This window comes from Buteo buteo, chromosome 18 (assembly GCF_964188355.1).
Source record: "Buteo buteo chromosome 18, bButBut1.hap1.1, whole genome shotgun sequence".
NCBI lineage: Eukaryota > Metazoa > Chordata > Aves > Accipitriformes > Accipitridae > Buteo > Buteo buteo.
In genome coordinates, this window is record NC_134188.1 from 22,111,637 (window position 1) to 22,134,879 (window position 23,243).

At 45.1% G+C, this 23,243-nt stretch overlaps 1 protein-coding gene across 3 annotated transcripts in view; it reads right to left on the reverse strand.

The window, feature by feature from the left end:
- Positions 1–541: 541 nt before the first annotated feature.
- RAB30 (RAB30, member RAS oncogene family) overlaps positions 542–23,243 on the reverse strand; it is a 51,938-nt gene continuing 29,236 nt past the window's right edge. For all 3 annotated transcript variants that reach the window (XM_075050135.1, XM_075050137.1, XM_075050136.1), the window contains exons 2-5: positions 17,784–17,884; positions 16,222–16,305; positions 11,350–11,533; positions 542–9,220 (exon numbers count right to left, since the gene is read on the reverse strand). In XM_075050135.1, the coding sequence (XP_074906236.1) occupies positions 8,970–9,220; positions 11,350–11,533; positions 16,222–16,305; positions 17,784–17,876 (612 nt within the window). In that variant the 5' untranslated portion in view covers positions 17,877–17,884 and the 3' untranslated portion in view covers positions 542–8,969. The remainder of the gene's footprint in view (positions 9,221–11,349; positions 11,534–16,221; positions 16,306–17,783; positions 17,885–23,243) is intronic.

Here is a 23,243-nt window from a genome sequence, read left to right on the forward strand (position 1 = left end):
GCAGGTCATTGGGGAACACCAGTGGAGTTCTAGGAGCATGAAAAGAGTGAGTTGAAAGCTGAAGAGAAGAACTAGCATTAAAACAAAACCCCAAAGGCACTGGGACAAAGAATAAAAGACAACTGAAGCATACAAACATCATCTTCATCCACCACAAACCTAGCATCTTGCTAGGACCAGAGTTTAACCAGCCCCAGGTCTGCAGTGACGGTGAGTGAAGATGGTACCTCTGTCAAAGACCACCCTCTAGTGACTGCTGCCGGCATTTCTTTGGCATTTCACACTTTGCTATGATCTCTCTTGTTTTGAATAAAATTTTTCTTCTGTTCTAGTGCAAAGGGACACTGCTCCCACGGACAGCAGCTCTACTTTTGCTCTTCTTGTGAGGCCCCAATGCTGCAAGAGCCTTAGCAGAAAGTCCTTAGCAGCCATTCATTTGTTGGTCTGATATTAAATCACGTCAAGTGACTCTGTCTCGTACATATTTTTAAGGCAACTTTGCTTTGCAGTTCAAATCAAAACCAAACAAACACTTTAAACACTAAGTGGAAAGGATTAAACATTTATTTACATACAGATACATATGTAAGCAATTTCTAAGTATAAAAAGGACATTACAAATAAACATGAAGCATCATACATTCATCATCCTGGTCATCCAAAATACATTCCTTTCTCAACCCCGCTGTACCACACTTGACCACAAGAACTTAAAAAACAGACAAGCCAAATGCTTCTGACAGTCAATGATTCACAGTTTGGCGATTTGCTAACACCTATACCCTTCCCAAAGACAGCACTACCGCAGCAACCCGAGATCAATGGTCCGACCAGCTGTAGTGCATTTTCTCCACTGAAATGGTTGTGCTTGATCAACAAGAAACACATCCTCTCCTCATCCTTCTGGCCACGTGTTTAGGAATCAGGGTTCTTGCTAAAATTCTGTACATTGTGCTAAATTCACAATTGTTGGGGAAAAGACAGCAGACCTTTATGGGAGAAACTCCAACCCAGGAAATTCCTTTCCTGGCATGGAAGTTGGAAGAAAAAAAAAAAACAAACACAAACAACTGCTTTTAGTGCTTAAGCGGGTTTTTAAACTACAATTCAAACTACAGTTGATGGTATAAAACATACTTTGTTCATGCTGTAAAAAAAAATTACGTGCTTCAATATTGATTTGCTAGTAATCAAAGCTGAGAGTAATTCAGGTTTTCTCCTGAGGAAATGAAGATGCCATTGTAACATCTCTAAAAATGATCATAGCTTTCAGGAAAGAGGAAACATTTTAGACTCAAAAACCTAAAGGCAATGCAGAGCACGACGAACTTGTCAGTTAGATAACGTTACAAAGGGAAACAAACCAGTAAACATAAAATTAAAATGCCTACTCAAACTATTAATGAATTCAAATGAGAGCTGGGTGAGTCTTTCTGTATAGATCAAAGGCAGTTTGAAAAAAAAATCTCATGATCTGCAAATTCAAAGAACAGCCAAATATGTGCAGCAGAACAGAGTGAAGTGGAAATAAAAGAGGAGCAGAAAGAGCCTTGTCCCATATTGACAGCTGAGTGACTGCAGCTGCTCCAATCTCAGGGTTTTTTAATTTTTTTTTCCTTTTGTAAACAGCTGTGGGGAATAAAATGGATGTGACATATCTGCAGTGCATCTTATTATGCTAAAAACCATGGCACATTTTAAACTACTTCTCTAATATCCAGATATATACTTGTCACTCCAAACCAGCATAGCAACAAGCGCTGGGCTTCCTCTGTAATCTTATTAGATGGCCTTTTCTCCCCCAAAACGTTGGGTTAAAAAGTTCATCTTTCCCCCTCAGTGCTGACTGCATGTGGGGGCCAGCGGTAAGGCTTTCTTCCAAAGAGCCTGCAAGAGTTGAGGCAATGGCAGTGCCTGAAATCACGGCAGCTCTCCCTGCCATAGACCAAACATTTTATTCTCACTCCATTAAAATGTCAAAACAGCATTCCCCTCTCCTCTGCTTCCCCCTCCGTAAAGCCTTGACTGCTGGGGACACTGCAGCCGTTAGATTTACTGAAGCTCATGCCAATGATGCAACCCAGACCCTCAGAGATATTCACACCAGCACCCAAGCGACAGCTCGGAATGTCCGACCCTCCTCCTCCACGTGGCCATAAGTCTCCCTGGATGGAGAACAGCATCCACCTGCTCACTGGAGATTTACTCAACTTGCACCAAACCCCCACCGATTCTTAACATCTGAGTCTCTTGTATTGGTCCCACAAGAAGGGAAGCATTCCTTATAGGATGCTTACATGGCTGAGAATGGGCTTATCAAATTAGTAAGGTGTCTGTCCATAGTAAGAAACTCGAGGTGGCACAGAAGATGAGCCACGGATGCTCCTCCTTCTAGCTAAAGCAGCAGTAGGATCCAGTGGTTCACGCAACCAGAACTGTTTCCAGTCTGAGACCTCCACAGTGCTTGAGGCATGAGCAGTATTGGGAAGGAGCAGATTCATGGATGAAAGGTACTAACCAGGCTTTGAAAAGCTCCGAGGTTTGCATTCACAAACCCCCACACCAGAACCCTTACTCACTGCCCACGAAAGCGTAAGAGTACTTCTAACATCCCCTCTCCCCCAGGACACCATGCACAGCTAAAACCACGACTGACACAGGTTTTGGCCGTGTCAGGGGCCTGTGGACCAGGGCTGGACTCCCGAAGATGCTCGGCAGGAACACCACCACGGTGCACTCACAAGCCTGCATGTCCTTGGGAACATTACCCCAAGATAAGCAGTAGTAGAAAAATCAAAGGTGCAAATGTAAAGGTGGCATCTGCTTCTTGAGTTTAATTGTAGCACTATAACCGGAGCTAGAATTCTTTTCTGCGCTTGCTGGTAAAGAATAACTGGTTCAACAAATGTGATCACATCCAGGGAGTGCTAATAGCTAGTTATTAATGTGAAAACGGAGACAATCTCCGAGTACAGTACAGCCAGCTCCTGTTTATCCAGACACATAAGCTGAGCTGTTAACCCTGCCTATACTCTTAAAACCAGTCTAATTTTTCACTGACAACATTTACAGCCAAAATTACACCCATTGCCACCTCAGCTTCTGCTATACCTGGGTTATCTTTCTCCAATTACCCAGATAACTGTATTTAGAGGGGCAAGCATGAGGGTTTTTTTCTGGATCTGTGCCTCCCACTTGGAAAAAACCACCCTCAACTCACATGGCACAGTTTTTACTTCTGGTTTAAGTTACAGCTGATTCACATGAGGGGAAAGGGTGCGATGGCATCCACGGGTGATGACAGCTGGCAATCTATCTCGGCTGGATATAGTACAGTACAGCAAAGGAGACTTTGGGTCAGTTTAGCGAGGTGGTGATTAGCGAGGTAACTCGGAGCAATGCAGCGGGCTACTTTGGGAGCCTTGCATCACAGTCAGCACGATTACCCTGTTGTTGTTTTCCTAGCCAACGTAAATCCTAAACAGAGGCAGATGCGAGATCTGTAACCTTTATGGTACATTTAACTACAGCTCGAGTGGATGATCACATTTCAAAGATACGACCAGTTCCAGTTGAGGGTGCTTTGCTTAGGATGCACTACTTGCTTGTAGGAAATCAAGCTAGTGTTTCCCCACCGCTCATCATCACAAGATGACAAGACTGTCCTTCAAAATGATGATCTTTTGCTGCTTGTGAACAGTAACTAGAACAATTATTACCCACAGCAAGAGGAGACAGACTTGATGCAAGGAAAAAGGGTGGTGTCAAGAGCCAAATTTGTTCAGATAAACAAAGTTTGTAAATAGAGAAAGAAAACATCTTTCACAGGGTTTTCACTACTAGAATTGATTAGAGTATTTCCTTTGGCTCCAGTGGGTTTTCTGGTGAGCCCTTATATGTATCAACATTTCAAAGAGCTTCCATATTTGCTCCCTAGGAATTCACAAAGTGTCCTCTAGAAACACCTTTTTCTAACTGAGTTAATTCAGAAAAGGTCTTTGTTGGTAGGAGCAACCCATATAACGATATTGGGTGCTTTGATATTGAAAGCAAAAGAATGCAGAAGAATTTCAGATGAGACTCAAATTCAAAGCACCCCTTATTAAAGTCCAGAGAAATCAAATTCTAAGTCATAGAGGCATTTTTTTTTTTTTAAAAGAGGATGGGACTGAAGAAACCCTGGGAGAGTAGAACCACCTCTTTACTTTGCATTTTCTGCTCCACAGAGTCATCCTTCCCCTTGCACAAAGGGCTATAGCACTCAGTCTGCCCCACAGCCAGGAGAAGGTTTTGGCAACAGCGTCTCCAGCCATATCTGACTGGTCCCCAAAGGGCAGCGCATCCTGCGTGTTTGCTCAGCCTGTTTTAATAGCTGGAGAATTTCACCTGTTTTCCAACTGAATTCAGTCTCTGACTACACAAATCATGCCAGCTCAACCTCTCAGCCTGATTTATAGACAGTTCTTCATACTGAAAAGAGAAGACAAGTGGAAAAGCAGCTGAACAAACAGCAGTCCTTAGGGATAACGAATGAGGCGGTGGGTTTGACTATAACTAATTGCATCCCTTGTCAACAAAAGCTCAAGAAAGCCTGTTGTCCCATGTGCGTGCACCCACCATGCTTCTGCATCACTAATTTTGACTTTCCCTCTTTTCAAATCACTGTCTTCTGTGTCAACCTCAGTCTGCTGCTGTTATTACTGATGCTGAAGGAATTCAATAGCCATTAACCACTAAACCTAGACTAGCAGGAGCCAACTGTTACCAATATAGCTATTTCCAAAAAGACAAACAGCACCAGCAGGCTGACAGATTTTAAGGGCTGTTTCATGTATTCTACAGCAAAGAACAAAGTATCTTGCCTGACAATTTGTCGTATGTGGTTTTCATTAAATAATGATCACAAAGCCACTTAGCATTCAACACAAACATGTATCTGACTGCATGCTCAAACTTACCTGCAGATCAAATCAGGACTTCAGTGTTAGAGGTAGGAAGAGGCACCCAGTGTCCCCTTCTTTACAGAGTTCATAATTTCACTTTTTCCATTGTAACTCTTTGACCTGAAGGGCTTTTTTCTTTTTTTCCCCCCAGCACTTGGTGTCTCATAGGCAACACAAATAGGAACAGAAGGGAGTCATGGCTTGTCCCAGCAAACTTGCTGTGTAGACACCCAATGCAAAATACCAGCGAGTACTTCACATACAGTGATTTGAAGCACAGAATGTTTGGTGGTTTACCCAAGATCAGCCTGACTGAATCAGTGGCTGAACTGCAAAACAGAGTGTAGACCATCCAGTTTTCAGGAGATGCTTTTACTAATCTCTGCAAACAGGTTTGCTAGATAAAGCAAACATCTGTTGACCATCCTATATTGGCTTCTGCTTGAACCTAGTCATCGTGCTAAAAAAAATTTCAAGAAAAGGTCTCATTATGGGACTACTATAAAAATTAATATTCACCCAGAAATAAGAAGATTACTCCATGGCTGTGAATATATCACCCTGAAAACACATCAAAATCTAGCAACCATGCTAAAAGCAATGCTTTGCTCTCTTGATAGTAGAGAACATTTCTAGTCAAATTTGGCTCCATTACATCAATTCTGCATGGCTTTTGGACACACAACCCAGCAAGCATCACAAAGCTTTTACTGACAGTTCTCTCAAAAATCCACTCATCTAGCAAGGTGTTGGCCATAGTTGGAATGCTGATTGTCAGATAATTGGGATTTGCATTTTTATCTCCTTTTATTTTTCAAGACTTTGATCACTATGCCACAGCACTAAGTTGTCATTAGCAGTTGATAAAGCTCCTCTTCTAGCTGGGAAGCCTTCAGCAGTGGACCAGACCGTAGAAGAGAAGATAAACCCTCAGTGCTACGGGGAGAAGTGGGTTGCATGCACTAGAGAGATACTTAAAGGTGTACAAAAATAACTCCTGCAAAGGAGTTACTACAATAAAATATCACTGCTTCAACAGGTAGTGTGTTTGTTAACTGCAGAAAAAGAGGCGAGTTTCAAACTACAGCTTTTGGCTTATTGACTTTATAAAATGTTGCACATACCACCATCGTTTCCTTTCAACTTTTTAAGTCTACACAGAATAAACCTTGAAAGGAATCAGTTCAGATTTGTCCCTGGAGAAGTCAGATACTTCACTGTAACATCAGCCCAACCGCAGCATGCCACCCCACTGCAAAAGCACGTCACTGTCTGGAGATGGTGTCCTTAAATGGAGGAGATTTGCCAGCAATAAAAAGAACCAATGCTTTGAGGTTGCTAGTAGGCAGCTAGTCTTCAAAATAGTCACCTACAGGTTAGGAAACCACTGGAAAAAGAGACTTAGCCTTCTAGAAACGTCAAAGTCAATATCCAAGAAAATGAAGTTAGCAGTTTCTGCTATTTGACCAGTCCAGCCTGTTGCATCATGATAAATGTGTTAGACTTCAACCTCCAGATGTGATGCAAGGAGCACTTTAAAGTGCATTTATAGTGGTATTCAGCAGGAATTAAAAGTACCTGCCCAGCTTTGATGCGTTTGGAAATCAGGCTGAGAAACCCACAGGTGTTTTAGTGGGCAGACTCCTTCCTCCTTGATTAACTCCATCAAACAGCCCTGCCCTATTTGTTATCAGTTATATGCTGACAAGCCCAGCATCTGGAGAGTAAGAGCTTTTACAAATTAAATATATATATAGTATTGATATTTAACTTAAGTGTTACCTTACATGTAACACCCTGAGCCTTGCTCTAAACAACTACCAAAAAGAATCAGCTGTCTCACAGTTGGGTGGCCTTCACGAGCTCATATGAGGCTGCATTTGGCAATTTGGGGAACACTCAAGAACAACATTGGTCTTCAGCACAGGCTGTACCACATGGGCCAGCACAGCAGAAGCCACCAAGTCCCACACATTCTAAATCCTCCGGATTACACCACAAGCAGAACCTGAAAAGTCCCAGGCCAGCACAGCAGATGACACGTCCCCCAATATCTCACACTTACAGAAACTCTTTGCTAAGCGTTAACTAAATGACAAACAAGCCTCGTACCACAACTTCTCCATCTTCCTTTTGTACCACTAGTCATAAAAGAAGAAAGTGACCTAAAAAAAATAGCAAGAAAATAATATAAATGGCCACATGACACACCGATCCTCCCTCTCTGACACATAGAGTCCGCTCGCCATTACAGATCAAAGGCACAACATGATACAGCTCAAAGAAGTCTTCCCAGGAAAATGTGAGAAAGCATTTTAAAATGCCTTTTTTTTTATTTTTATTCTTTTCAAGAAGTACTTACTGGCAGCTTTTTATGTCAAGACAAAGGCTCCGTTATAATCTTCAGTAAAAGCCAAATAATATTAAATTGATTAGCTCTAAAGTACAGCATATCACAGCCATGTGATTGCCAGGAGGCATTTATTCAGATTAGCTCAACTGAACTCAAACTTCTAAATAGCATTTTTCATGTGCACATTCACTATCTTCCAATTTCACTTTAACTTGACGTTAAATTTGTAAATTTGTAAATTTGCAATGCATTATTCGCATATGGCACTAGAGGTCTAATAACATTGCAAACTCCATAGTGCTTCCACTTGAGGGGTTTTGTAGAAAGAAATTGCCTAAAGTTACACATACACTGGAGTCCAGGATTAAGAATACAAAGCATCAAGTAAATTAAATTACAGCCCTGAATCTGAAAGCTACTCTAGCAGAGAGACTGGATGCCAAGAAGATGCCTTCAAGAGCATCTTGGAGAGCAGTTCCACAAGGTGAGCACTGGATGGGTCAGACACAGAATGATACCGCTTACAACCCGTCACTATTTCCACTTGGCATTAAAAAAAAAAAAACTCTACAAAACTGTACACCTGCCTTCCAACAAGAACTGTATCTACAAGCTTTATTTTTAAGCCGGACATATTGCAGACTGCCACCTCAAACTGTGCTCTTTTTGAACCCTTATACGCAATCCATGCACACACAAGATTTTGGTCACGTCTGGTACGCTTTTTCCAACTCCACCAATAACCTTTCTCAAGGGTAATTTTTCACATCAGGACATTACTAATTAGAGGAGGAACAGTTAATTTTTTAATTTATTTATTTCTGGAAAGTTTTTTCATCCTATGTTGGATATCAAAGCACAGTCCTTTCCCACTACGTTCAGGCCTAGAAAAAGAGGTAACGAGATTTTTTTATTTTTATGAACAGTGCTTATTAGTGTTTTTTCCTAACCAGTCTAAGTTACACATTCAGAGAACAGTAATGTAGTAAGACTACGTTTGGTCTATGGAATATTTGCTGAACTGCTAGCACCAAAGGGAGCAACTGAGCTGTATCCATGTCTTCTTAAATCTTGAAAATGTTGATATATGTAACTTTTTTTTTTTAATTCCATGTTCATGAAAGTGCCTGTAGATGAGAGACATAACACTACTTCAAACACCAGAGTCCTCCATGAAGATGCACGGGCAGACGCTATGTACATGTACTAACAGCTCACTCGCTGGCATCCTGGAAGATTGCCAGCATAGTCCAAGGTCAGTGTTCATTGTTGGTTATTTCTTAATTTTTTATTTTAAAAAGGACAAAACACATTGTTCTATAAGAGAGATTTTGATCTCTTCAACATCTTCTGAGAGAGAGGCTGCTCTAGTCTCCCATAGAAGGAAATGCAATAGCTCACGTTCTGCATTACATGAAGCACTTGTGCAACTCTTCTTTTCCTAACCCTCTCCAGAGACTGCAGAAAAATTAAATTTAAACCATGTTATATTCTGCTATGTCGCCATGTAGCTGGGGCCATCAGCCTGCCATGCTTCCAGGTCTGCAACCTGACTCGGGGTAAGTCAGATGGGTCAAAGTGGCAGGAATTCCCTTCAAGTAGATAAATCCCAGCAGAACAAAAAAAAAAATCCTCTTGGCCCATGGCAGAAAGGGAAGTCACATGTCAGCTCTTTAATTAAAATTACAGCAAGTCAAGTAGCTGATACTTTTCCCCTCTCCTGGTAAGGGGGATGAGACATTGTTCACAAGGGTGTTCTGTCGTGCCTCGCTGATCAACCGGCAGGCCAAGTCCAGGAAGAGTTTTTCCACATTATCCGATTCTTTTGCTGAGGTTTCCAGATAGTACATGTCCTGTGCTTCGGAAAACTCTGCAGCTCTTTGCTGGGAGACTTCCCTCTTATCGGCTAAATCAATCTTATTACCTGCATTGATAAAATATTTTAGAAAAGGAATTAATTTGACTTCCAAACCAAGAGAAACAGAGGTTAATAAGGAATAAAGAGGAGTTTGGTGTTGTATATATGTATGGACAGTGGTTTTGATGTGAAACTCTTAGTGCTTGCTCTCCCCTCCAAATAACAGATTCCCTGATACACGTGACCAGGTTCATTTAATATCAGCTTATTTAACGGAATATGCCCTGTGAACATCCAAGTCAGTTAGCTTTAATTTAGCACCAGTGCATCTGTTTGCTGCTATCAACCAACATTAAAGGATTTCCATTTTAATATCTATTGAAAATTCTCCTGTTCTTGCTCTGAGGAGCACTTAAAATGTCAATTATAGCATATGAGACACTAAATGTGATATTTCTTATGTCATTACAAGCTTTAAAAAGAAGCCTGGCACAGAAGGCAGCTTTCCTATTTCAATATTCACAGGAAGGATTTAGCTGTTGAGGTTGGAAGAGGGACAGGCTCAGGAGCACTTGCAGAGCGAGGTGGGGCGAGAAACCAGCTCCTTCCTCGGGAGAGCTCAGTTTAGCAGAGAGTTGATTAAAGCCTCAAGCAAGCATCTGATAAGATTATACCCTATTACCAGCCACTTCACTTCAAACATGATGTTTTTGCCATAAATTAATCTCACAAAGAAGATTAACAGACCAGGACCTGCGATAACAGGGGGCTGCGTCTGGGGACCTGGCAGGTTCAGGAGGAAACATCTCCTGGCCTCGATTCTACCAGCAATTTTCTGAGAACTAGTGGAAGGAAAAGACTGCGCTTCCACTGGCAAGCTGCACCTCATTGCCCTCCTCTCATCCGAGATCCCCTTTCTTTCCTGATAAAGCAGTTTCTTGGACCTGCTGTATAGACTGAAGTTACCTTTCTAAACAAATTATCACTCAACACAAGCAGTTTATGGGTGTCACTACCTTCGAAGTGTGTGTTATGGCTGTTAACATTTATATTTTGTGCTGTAGATGCTGATAGTTAATGTTCCCTACAAAAAAATCATGTATACATTTGTTAGTCATTAATTATTTCTGAACCATTTGTACACATGCCATATCCTTCTCGTGGCATATAATGAGTTTGTTGTATGGGGGCTCTGTAAATCCCACGGCTCACTTGCAATACCACTGGGGCATGTAAAGCTTAAAAGATTTTTAAAGCCACCTTAAACACATTTTACAACCCTCTATGTTTCTTCTCTTCAACAGCAAACTATTAAAGGTGATATCAACACTGCAGCATGAAACTGTTTGGCTTTCCCCAAGTTATTCTCCCATTGTTCTTTATATATTCTTGGGCCTCTAAAAGCCAAGTCCTGACTATCAGATGCTGAAAGCAGAGCATGGAAAAGCACAGGTAGGCAAAATAACCTTCACCTTGCTTGTAGCAGACAGATGGCCTGAGATCTGCTTTAGCTTGGGTTGAAGCTCTACAGATTAACATAACATTCAATTATTTTAGTTTAGTTTCCCTAAAATCCATGCAAAAACCATCCCGTTTTTCAGCTCTGTCCCACCTATGAACGCTGTGATCCACACAACCATCACACCCTGATCTGGTTCCCAGATCCTGACCCACTTGAGACAACCACTTGTGGGTTGTCCCACAGCTATGGGGTACAGCAACCCAGAGGCAACCCCAACTTGACCAGATCCTTCTATACCTGTAGAGATCCGAGCTGGGAATCACAAGGGCAACTGCTCTATTCTTAGCTCAGTTGGTAGCTGCACCATCAAACGCTTTAGTCCCATATGGGACCAACTGGTGGGAAGTATCCAGCTCTGCATGCCATAGCCTTAGACCTGAGACAGGACCGCACTTTGAGAAGTGCCTGTGGCATCCCAAACATCACTATCAGCATCTCGGGGTTATTTGCAGAAGGAACGGTCCAAGCACTGGGTTTAAGGCATCAGCTGCACCCTGCGGTTATAATTCTGGTTGGCAACAAGATCTGCCGCACCGGTTTGAGCATCCTGCACCACCAGTTCACAGAGATGCCACGTTCTCCTCCCGCTAACACCTCCATCTGCCACCAACCCCTCGACACGCACAGCTCACCCCCTCATCACCCCACCCCACTAGGGACGATCGTCGCTTACCCACTAGCACGGTTATGACCTTATTGCTGGCATACTGCTCGATTTCTCGCAGCCACTCGGGGAGACACCGGAAGGATTCTTCACAGGTGATGTCGTAGGTCAAGATTAACGCATTAGCGCTGCGATAGTAACTTTGTGTGATGGATCGGAATCGCTCTTGTCCTGCCGTGTCCCAGATCTGCAGCTTTTGGCATAACAAGGAAGGGTGGTAAAAGGAAAAAAAAAAAATTAACTTTTTTTATTTGATAGCAGCACTGTTTTGACCTAAAAAACCCACTTCAGGGTAAAACCAATGCTGGGAAAGCACTTAGCTCTTCTCTCCAATGCTGCGGAGGCTTCCCCTCCACGAGCATTTTTTGTTTCTGTTCCTGCACTTGCGGATTGAAACGCAAGGCACAAAGTCAGCTGGCACTGCGGCCGACGGCCCCAGGAAGCCACAGGTCTGCAGGTTTTTGCACAACTTCTAGCATCTCCCTCTGCTGTGGACAGAGCTGCTGGCCACACAGGCACTGGAGGGACAAAGTCACTTCTCCTGGTCCTGTAGTCCAACAAACACCAGCATCCATCCCAAGAAGGAATAAGAAAGCCCCTCCTCTAGCTCCCAAAGCTAGTTATAGTATCCTGAGATGATGCACTGATGGGTGGAAACCACAGCAGTGAACAAGGAGCTCAGCTGAAGGCTGATCCAAGGACTCTATAAGAAGTTTCCTCTCTACAGCTTCAGCCATCTCACCCAGTTGCGCGCTGCCTGCCTTCCCAACACGTAGAACTGGTTGACATGTCCTTAACTATATCAAAGAAGTCATGAGTGTTTGCCAAACTTTCTGGGTCCAGGAAGACGACATACGTTTTCCAATACAAACTCAACTCATACTGTTCTTATAATTTGACCATCTGATAGTTTTTGGTGGGTCATCAAAACCTCAGTTCTTCAAAAAGGCAGTCAAAGAAACAAACATCCAAAATCAAACCACTTCAGCATGAAAGAGTACTCTTCTACTTCAGCTTTTATTTTTTTAAAGCACCACTCCCTGGAATTAAATATGTGAAAGGGTGATTTCCAGCCAGAATCCTGTGTACTTTGGGAAGAAAAAGGTAAGGTATTTCAGATTTTTTCCATATATTCAGCAGCCTGTAACAGAGAAAACCTTATTCTTGCCAGTTCCAAAGTCAAACTACGCCAGCTACTCATCATAAATGTGTTAGTCTGAAATGAGAGCTCCCAGTAGCAGCTTTCAGACATGGGGTATGATTTTGAAAAAGTACATTTTTTGCAGAGAAAGTAATTTGTGGCTGGCTTACAGCTACTGGGCATCTTTGTTCTTAATCTCTTGGCACAGTTATACTTAAATGCCTATACCTGGCACCGGCAGTTAAGTGACACACAAAACCATAAGTGAAATTACTTGCACATGAAGTTCAGATAACAAATGAGTCCCCATTAAAACAAGCCAGCCTCCTAACTCCGGCAGATGGAAAAATACAGATAATTTTGTTGTTGCTCAGCTATTTCCCAGGAAAAGCATTTACCAGTTGGTGTCCTGGTTAACTCCAGCATATATGTTTTGCATTTATTGAGAAGATGTCCAAGCTGATAAAAAACTTGATGTGAATATGTTCTTCCACCACTTTAATATAGTAGCCATTGAAAGCAAAAGGGATTGCTCTGGGGGAGAGGGTTTCTTACTGGCTGCAGCTGTGAGTCTACCTGTGCAGAAGGCAGGGGAGAGCCCCCGACCTTACAGCCACTGACAAACCTCCTGCACACAAAATGCATGTCTCTTTTCACTCCACTGATTATTTCTGCCAAATAAAATCTTTTACAGCAACCATTTTACTTGTATCATTTTATCAGAGGAACCAAAGGACAGTGCTTGACTCAGCCTGCAGAAAACCTAGATGTTTATTTTCTCAGAGCCAGCTGATACCTTCTGCTCTCCCAACATTTGCACATACATTTACCTTTATGCATACGAACATTTCCACCATGTACAATAAGACCACAGGTCCATATAGCACAGCCCTCTGCTTGCAGCACTGAGGATGCTTAGCTTTGACCAGCATGATAACTGCTACCTACTTGGATCACCTCTTAGTGCAGGTGTTGTACATATTTTTGGTTTTATTAGAAAAGGCCAGGCAGATCAAAAGTCCCCTCAACTGCACAGTGCTGTCTCAGGTCATCTGTCAACGAGCTTTAGTAGCTGCTCATACCTGATATGGCTTGCACACAGCTTTCACACTAGCAAGTCCCTCTCTATCGACTTTCAAATGCAACTTTGAAAGCTGGAAAGTATTTTTCCCCAGAAATCTATCATTTATTTTCAAGTCTGAAAACCTTTTCGGTAAACAGCTCTGCATTCTCATCCTGGATCCCAGCAGACGTGCAGGAGATGCTGCCCAGCACAGAAGCAGAGTCACAGCTTGGGCACTGTTAAATGAGCTAACAGTCAGAAAAGCGCCTCATTTGACTGAGATGTCATTTTTATTGCTCTGTGCTCTGACTCATTCGTGCTTTTCCCGCTCATTAAATGTTTATTCTCACTAGCAGTGCTTACTCAAAAAGTTTCGGCTACAAGATCACTCCCTGAAGGAAATCCATTTGCCTTTCAGATGCTGGAAGGCTCATTCAAATGCCCAAACATATTGTACTAAGCTTCCTCCCAAGCTTGGTCATTGCAGCTGAGCTCCAGCGACTCCAAGTTACTCCACTGGTGGGGTCAGGAGAGGGACTTTGATTTAACAACTCATTATCTGCTATGTGAAATACAGCTGGTACCCCAGCCACCGCTTGCTAAGGCTCTGTGAAACACAAGCCAGCCCCAAGGTGATTAAGAGAGTTGCTTGGGTGGACACTTGTGCATTCAGCAGACATTTGAGGGCAGCAGGGGCTTACTACACTGACAAGTTTTCATTTAGCTTGTAGAGCTTCCCTGAACTGTCCTTGCCCCCAAGATAGCCCATGCTGGCATGGCTGCTCCCAACTGTCTCTTAAGGAGTTTGCACCCTCAGTCCAAGCTAAAAACAGGATTATGTCATGGGAGCAAGAAGTCAAACGCAGACAAATCCTTAGGGCGAGTTCACCTGTCCAAAAACCAGACCTCAGATATAAGCGATGTTCTTAAGGCTCCATCTGTACTTTATAGGGAACCAGATGCTTGGAAAAGAGAGGTGTCTGAAGTGGATGGGATTCATCTTCCTTAGGATTGCGTTTCTCCCTCCACTGACCAGGATCACCTTGAGACAGGTGGTTTAAGCCAGGTACATAAGGGGGAAAAATGAATTCCACCTTCAGTGCAGTACTTAAGCCATTTACCACCTTAGATCCTCTGAGCCGCTCCACCAGAGCTGACTGGAGCTGGTTTGGGCTGAAAGAAGCATCTCTGCTGTCCGAGGAGCCTGGACAAGCACATCCGTGTCCTGGCCAACCCTGCTACACCAGACGCCTGCTAATGAGCACCACAACCACCGAGCCAAGCACCGACACCACAGGGGCTACACGTGATCCTCACTGCTTTCCTGCCTGCTGCTCTGTCCCACTTGCACAGCAATGTGCTGAATATTAACTTGGTCTTTATCAGGGGAAGGTATTTACACCTCTTGTCCTTCACCTGCTCAGGCTGGAAGGTCTCCTGGTCAAGGACCATCCCTTCCCATAGGTTTGTATAGCTCCTCACACAGCAGGGTGGCAGCCTGCTGACACGATCACGGCTTTTAAAATCTGTCCTAAACTTAAGAAAAAAAATCAGGTGGTGTATTCCTAACAACCCTCTGTGCTGAAATACAGGTTAAAAAACCCAGGGCTGAAAATCTGCACAAGTCCACTATTTCCATCCCGTTACTTACACAAGCTTAAAAATGGGTCTCAATGTCACATCCAGCTGCTGTGATGCTGCTGCCACTCTCCCATTTGCTCACTACTAGATTTGATGAAGGCAGTAAGGAGAAAACTGCTGTTTTTCACTCAATGCCCCTGGATTTAATGCAGGCAGAATAACTCCAGGAGCAGCCCAGGGACCCTAGACATCTTGACGTTAGAGGCTCAGATAACCACGCTCTTCTCCCACCTCTCGAGCACCACAGTAGCTCTAGCAAAATCTCTACTAATGAACGAAGCGGTGCCAGCCAACATCTCTGGGTGCTGGAACCCAACCATGGATCCCATTAAAGCATGGGATTGGTCCCTGGTGTGTTTTGGCCCAGGCAAAGGAGCTCTCTGCCAAGTGATGTTCAGGCTCAGTTTGGGAGTTAGCACAGGACAAGGACAGTTTCCCAGCAGCAGTTCGGTTGCAACCACCCTATTTTGGAGGGTGAAAGAATTAATAATATGGAGAACACTGCCCTTCTCAATTCAACCTGGTGACTGAAGCACCAGTATTGTGACCATCTCTGCTTCTCCCAAACCCGTAACTTGGCAGAAGTGGAAGATGAGCTTTCGTTGTGCAGAACCAACTCAGTCCAGAAGCCTGCTCTCCCCAGAGACTGTCTTGGGAGCTCACAGGAGAAGACCTTCATCAAGCACATCCCAGTGGGAACACAACGGACTTCTGCTTACCAGAAACGCTGTGAGCAGAGCCTGCACTGAAGCGCTGCTTCGCGCTTCCGCAACCCCAGCCAGGCACGATCTTAGTGTCTCCTGAGCAAGGACAGAGTTCTGCAAGATCTCCCCTTTTCGTTTTCTCCCTTAGAGGAGGTTCACCATTACGATCCTAACGGTAATTGTGGAGAGGGGCGCAAAGATCGTTAGACCCCGCATTGCCTGAGCCGTGCCAGAGCGCCCTGCGCGCCTCCCAGCAGCAGGAGGGCTGCAGCGGGAAACCTCGGCTATGGCACTGCCACACGAGTTTACACTTAAAACCATCAAGCTCCTACCTTTACTTTTTCACCGTTTATCTCCACAGTTTTAATCATAAAGTCAACCCCAATTGTGGCTCCTTGACCTGGTGGGAAAAGCCCCTGAAAGAAAACAAGAGTTTCATTAAGCAAATTTCTGTAGCAAGACAAAACTTTCTGGGTGCTGATCCTCACCCTTTTCCATCCTCAAAACTATTCCTCCCTTGTCCCCTTCCCTGGACGCTTACTGCCATCACATTTAGAAATAAACATGTGACATTTCCCCTGCATAAAGATTACCGTAACTCAACCCTACAGTGTGTTCCCTGCCTACATGTCCCTAGTCATGTAGCAAGTCACTGACTTCAGAGGTAGGAAAACAGGAGAAGAAAAGGAGGACGCATATAAGGGAAAAAGGGGAAAAGCCCTTATGCTCCTGTGCAGCTGGGAAGAGGCAGGGGAAGGGTAAATGAGGACCCTCCATCCTACTTCCCAAAGCCTTGAAAGAGGTGTGAACGCCTGCGTGGGATGAGAGGCCTTTGCTCCTGCAACCTCACGCCTTCCCTCTCCCCTCCACCACATGCCACAGCATGGAAGGGCATTTCTGGCAGCTCCCAGCACCGGGGTCACATCCCTGCACAGCGTTTTGGGAGCGAAGCACGGAGCCAGCCACTACTGGTGCCACAGCAATGGCAAGGGCCGGCATGATGCTGGTGGTTATGAGATTGCAGCACCATCGGAAAGGAGCAACAGCAAACCAAAAAAGAAAATAAACAGAGATTTTTGATTTTGGCCTAGGTCTACAAAGTCATGCTGATTTTGGGCCACATCCATCCCCTACAGCAGCTGCACTGCCAAAGCACAAGCAGCAGAAGTAGCCGCAGATTTTTGTGGTTAACCCTTTGGGGTTGACTGGCTCTATTGCCACTGCTTGTCACATGCGCTTGGGGAGTATTTAACATCACCATGGCTTTAAAACCAAAATTAAGAGTGAGGGGGAAAATTACTGACAATTCCTAGAGGAGAGAGTGCAACAAAACCCCCACAACTTATATTTTATAGTGCATCATGCATAACCTCTTGCCCTGGATCACAGAAGCATGGTCCTTCCCCTGTCATTCTGCCACAAAAAAAGGACTTGGGTTTAACAGAAGACACTGGACTGACAGCCCAGGACCCAGATTATTTAATTATCTACTAATGACAAATAACAGGGAGAGCTTTGTGCAGCAAGGGATGAGGAGGAGAAGGCACACAGGAGCACACCAGGAGACACGCTGGTCCTTATAATCGGTCCAGAGTACCTCCGAATCAGGAGGAGTTGTCCCAGCAGTTTTCAGAGGGGACTTTCCATCTTCAGAGAGGGATAAGCTTTCTCCAATGCAAGATCCCCGACAGTGCCAAGGAGAGCATTAGATACAGATGTGCTGCTTGTGCCCGTATGTCACCATAGGTGATGCATGCACCAAGAGCGCGGACAACAAAACTCTTTGGGGCTGCGATGCTGGCAGAACCCTTGGTGCACAGGCTCTGTGCTCCCGTCCCAGTGCTGTCCCATGTCCCACCCCGAGGTCCCATGTCCAAGAGGCGGCCAACCTTACCTGAGTGAAGCGACGGACTAAGCAGGTCTTCCCCACACCGGCGTTGCCGATTAAAACAATTTTGAAGAGGAAATCATAATCTTCCATACTCATTTACGCAGCTGCAAGAGAGACAGAGAGTGCAACACAGTGTGAACCAAGGCAGTGGGGAAATGCCCTTTTATTCCTGCTGCACTTTATGCCTCCAGATATTCAGAACAAAGGTCTTCTGGCATGTGCGTGGCTCCTCAGATAAGGGAGAAGAGCCCTCCCCACTCCAAGCCGGGGCATCCACGTAGTCCAACATCAGCTGCTGCGAAACCTCAGCCACATTTTGGCTGCCCACGAATTACAGACACTGATTTTCAGCTTTCAAGCAATGCTCCATAAACCCGAGCCACCATTTCCTAGATGTCCCCATATGTTTGTTTTGATTTTAACTACATCAGCTCCAAAGGACAGTGTGGACTTTGCCACATTGTCCGAGGGGATCGCATAATTTATTTCTGTTACGGCAATACCCAGAAACCCCCCATGAGCTCCTCCAGGTGGGCACCAGGTACCCACAGACCAGGGCTGGGGCACACATGAGGGCAGAACAGATGGGAAAATTAAAATAATTTTAAAATAAAAGCAGCAGCGTTTGCCTTAAAGACGGAAAGAGCTCATTTGCTAAAATAGTACTGGGGAGTGGGGTAATAGCTTGGCTGAAGTACAATAAGAAAAGTTTTTTTAAAAGAATAAATAATAGATGCTATTAGGAATACTGCTGCTACTACGATCATTTTCTTTAGTTTTGTGAGGATAGCTTGCTTGGCGTACAGCTCAAATGGAAAGTGAACAGAGAGGAGCCTGGGGGGTACCCAGCACACATCACCCCCACCAAGTCCAATCTCCTTGGCAGGATGCAGAGACCGATGTTTCAGCAATGTCACAGGAGATGGGCAGGGTTGCCTACACAGGGGTAGACCTACAGGGCTTAAGTCACTCAAAGTATGGGAAGGACCAAACAAATAAATGTAGAGTTTGCTGCGACTGAGCAAGGCATAAGGGATGAGTATCCACACCTCCATCTCCAGTGCACCCAAGGGTGCCGCCAACACCGTGACCAAAGAAGGGGTCTGTAACCTTCGAGAAAAGCAACCACAGCCAGAAGAGACTCAGTTGGAGGTTTTAGGCAGACAGAAAAACCCACAGACAAGGGAGCAGAAGGGCAGTGTCCAAACCCAGCTGCATCCAGGAGGATCCACATATTATACATGGCATCAAAGACCTGTCCTCATGACTGGGCTGGGGTAATGGCATAAAAGACATCAGTAAAGAGACAGACTTACAAGCCGTCAGCTGAGATACCAGGTAAGGCGATACCTAAGCATCAGTACCTAACCCACCAGTACGTACAGATTCGGCACTGGACAAGGAGACAAAGCAAAGATGGGAAGCATAGGAGATGGGTGAGGAAAAAGAAACAGGTTTATGAAATTGCTAACCTCAGTAAAGCCCCAGATTACTCAGAGGGTTTTTACAGTGCTGATAAAGGGAGCAAATGCAGCACAGGTGAAACAAGCTTCTCATGCTCAACCCAAAGGCAGAGTGCCCTCTCCCGCTGCCTCCAAAGGTCCTTCCTTGGGAGGGTGCATTGCCACATACCAGAAGGCCCCAGATACAGACCCCAGTCCTGCCATACAGCTGTGATAGGCTCATGGTCAAACAGCCAGAGAGTACAAGATAAAACCGAGACAGCCTGGGTCTGCCTGGCAGGGTACACAGAAACGGCTCTCCAAGCACCACCAAGAGCCTGGTGGACCTGAAGTCAGACAAGGTGGAAGACTGAGTCACCTGCTTCATGTCTGTGAACCTCGGCCTTTCCAGCAGCCTAAAAAAAGGGTAACCACACCAATTAGTGACTAATGATCTGCATCACATCAGCAGATGGTTAGCAGGGACACAGCTGAGTCACTACACACCGATATGTCACTTTGCCTGGGCCAGTGATGCAGCACAGCACTTGCCCTGCTTCTGCTTTGCTGAGCTGGAGCTACGGTCCCCTGCAAAGTGCCAAAGAGCAGCAGCTGGAGCCGTCCTGAGGATGCTCTAACCTCACCTTGCTCCGGCACACAAGACCTTGTGGCTCCCTCCTATCTTTTAATACAGTGAAAGAGTGGGACCTTAAAGAGCAGCCTCAAAAAAATGCCCTTTTTTATTTTCTGGGGGTTGTTATATTGTGTAATCATTTCTTATCTCTGTGCCTGGCTTTCCCAGAGTGGGACTGGATAACGACAACAGTATTAAAAACACGTTGACAGTGCTCTTACAATGAAGACTAAATGTTAATATAGGGTTTCAAGCTTTCACACTAGCCAACGTGAAGAAAAATGTGATCATCCACTAAAAGCTATTTCAAGACTAAACGAGACTTACTCAGCACTGGATAATTATCCCTGGGATGCTTCAAATCCCAGAGGACACTGCTCCCCCCGGAGGGATATCAGTTCTATTACTTGTCTCCTAAACAATCCAACATTCAAATTTATCTTCTCAGGAAGCTTAAAAATAAACTTCCTCTGCAGATCTTTGAGCTCAGAAACACTAAATGGCTCAGACATACCCTAGAGTTATGTCTGATCCCCTTCATTAGGCTCCAGGACTAATCATATGTGATAATGACCCCAACCGGCAACTGGAAGATGAGCCAAGGCCATAAAACAACACGACGATGAGATTAAATGCCAGAACCGAAGACGCACAAAAAGTGGGGGCACAGGAGGGGAGAAAGTAAAGCAAGCAGCAAGGAAGAGAGAGAAGTGATTTGGGAAGTGGAGTGGGCAGGTGAGGTTGACCCTCGCTGCCCTATCACCCCTGTTTGCCCAAACTGGTGTTTCTCCCTCCGATGCAGACACACGCTAACCCACCACGCCGTCAGCGCTGACCACAGAAACGTTGCATCAGTTACCCTTACGAAATCTTCTCCTGCAAGCCGAGCCTTTCAGCCAAGTGACCTTTGCTGCTGACTCAGGCTCACGCATCCCTCCCTCTCCTCAGGGAAGATGTGTCTCAACCTCTGCCCGGCTCGCCACGGCTGGGGAATGTGCATCGCAGCAATACAGCACACTTCGAATTATATGCTAAAAAAAAAAAAAGCAGTACGCAACTTTTTTGTTTGTTTTTGTTTTCTTGGGGTTTTTTTTGTGTTTGTTTGTTGGGGTTTTTTTCCCCCCCCATTTTCTTGTGTTTGCAGGCACAGGGCTCTGCCTTGCATCCCTGCTGTGGTTTAAAGTGTCGGCCACAGCTGCCTGTCCCACCCTTTGGCTGAGACAAGACCCTGCAGCAAGGGCAGGGGATGGGATGCCTGTCCATGCCCCAGCCACCCCTCACCATGTTTATTTAAACCACAAACAGGGCTGGCTACAGCACAGAGACATGCCCTGTCATGAGATGAAGCAGGAACAGAGCCTGAGGCTGGTAGCAGGGCAGAAAATTGGGTTTCGCAGCCATTTTTCCCAGAGACGGTTTTTACAGCTCGCATCCCAACCAGACCCCGTGGCTCATGAACCCCCTGGGCTGTTCCCACCAGCCTCGCAGCGGAGCAGTTTTGCAGGGTTTTATTTTGTTTGTGTCACTGCTCTGCTCCACTCCGTCACACAGCCCCACGCACGGTCACTGTGGGCAGGAACAAGGGGCAGGGAGGGGTAAATCAAAGTGGGACCACCACCTGGAAAGTGATGATGGAGGAGAAAGACTACTCCCACCTGCTTCTCCTGTTCACCACAAGCCTAGGAGTTTATCCACAGTACACATGCTTCAGGGAATAAGATATCCAGGTATGTTTTAAGTTTATTCCCTTACATGATGCCCTCTCCCTGCATTTGCTCCATTCACCCCTTAGTTCTCCCTGATCGACTTTGGTTTACTTGGGAGTGTTTATCATCATCTGAACCAATTATTTTATCTTTTTGCAGTGTTTTTTCACCCGTTAGTTTGGATGGGCACAGAAGGTTCCTCTTCATCTCTGACCTGCTGTGACCATGCCATGCTCAGCCTCCTTGGGTACCAAATAAGTGGCAGAAACACAATACAAAGGTTCAAATACTACCTGGGAGACATGAATGACTTTGTAGTGGCCAAGTTCTCCTTGAAATGGATGAAACCACTATTCTGCCCATCCCTCATCAGCTTTTATACCAGCATGAGTCTTCACACAAAACGACCAGCAAGTATGAGTGAAGTTTTCAGCTGATAAAGAAATCTCTGGCACTTCACTCAATTTGTTTTGTCAAGGAGGAATTTCTACCTCTAGGCATGATCAGAGCAGGCTCTATGGTGATGATTTTGCCCCAATTGTTTTGGTTCCTGGAGTCAAAAAGTGGAGTGGGATACTTCAAAAGAGCAAGCCTTTCTCAGTCAACCGCAAGGTGTGCCAACCTCTGCCTGTCTCTTACCCTCCCTGAAGATCACAAGATAACGTGTGCTCAGCAAACACGATGGACAGCCTTCATCTGAAGTAAAAAACCTTTCATGTGTAAAAGAATGTTTTGATGCCTTCATTTTAGAAGAACAAAACAGAAATAACCTGTTGTTTCTAAACCTCCGTGGTATCTCAGTCCTCAGTTACAGGCGGAGGAATCATGGAGCAGGAGCTCACATCTCTGCAGGGCCAAGTGACAAGGGGAGCAGAGAGTGTGTGGCACATCATGGCATCACCTTGTCTCCCCACCAGTCTCACTCACGGGTTTTCATGAACTGTAGCCTGAAGAAGCATCAAGCTTTGTGGGCATGTCCTGCTTACAAGCCATAGTTACAGGGCCACTGTCAACAAATCACAGCAGGTCAAATCAGAGCAGGCTTAGCACAGCCAGGTGATGCAGACCCACGCATGGCTATAGAATCACAGAATCATTTATGTTGGAAAAGACCTTTAAGATCATTGAGTTCAACCATCAACCTAACACTGTCAAGTCCACCACTAAACCATGTCCCTAAGCACCACATCTACACATCTTTTCAATACCTCCAGGGATGGTGACTCAACCCCTTCCCTGGGCAACCTGTTCCAATGCCTGACAACCGTTTTGGGGAAGAAATTTTTTCTAATATCCAATCTAAACCTCCTCTGCCGCAACTTGAGGCCATTTCCTCTCGTCCTATCTCTTGTTCCCTGACAGAAGAGACCAGCCCCCACCTCACTACACCCTCCTCTCAGGCAGTTGTAGAGAGCGATCAGGTCTCCCCTCAGCCTCCTTTTCTCCAGGCTGAACAACCCCAGTTCCTTCAGCCGCTCCTCATTAGACTTTTGCTCTAGACCCTTCACCAGCTTCGTTGCCCTTCTCTGGACACGCTCCAGCACCTCCATGTCTTTCCTGCAGTGAGGGGCCCAAAACTGAACACAGGACTCAAGGTGCGACCTCACCAGTACTGAGTACAGGGGGACGATCACTTTGTCACACGATTTTCTGGTACAGACCAGGATGCCGTTGGCCTTCT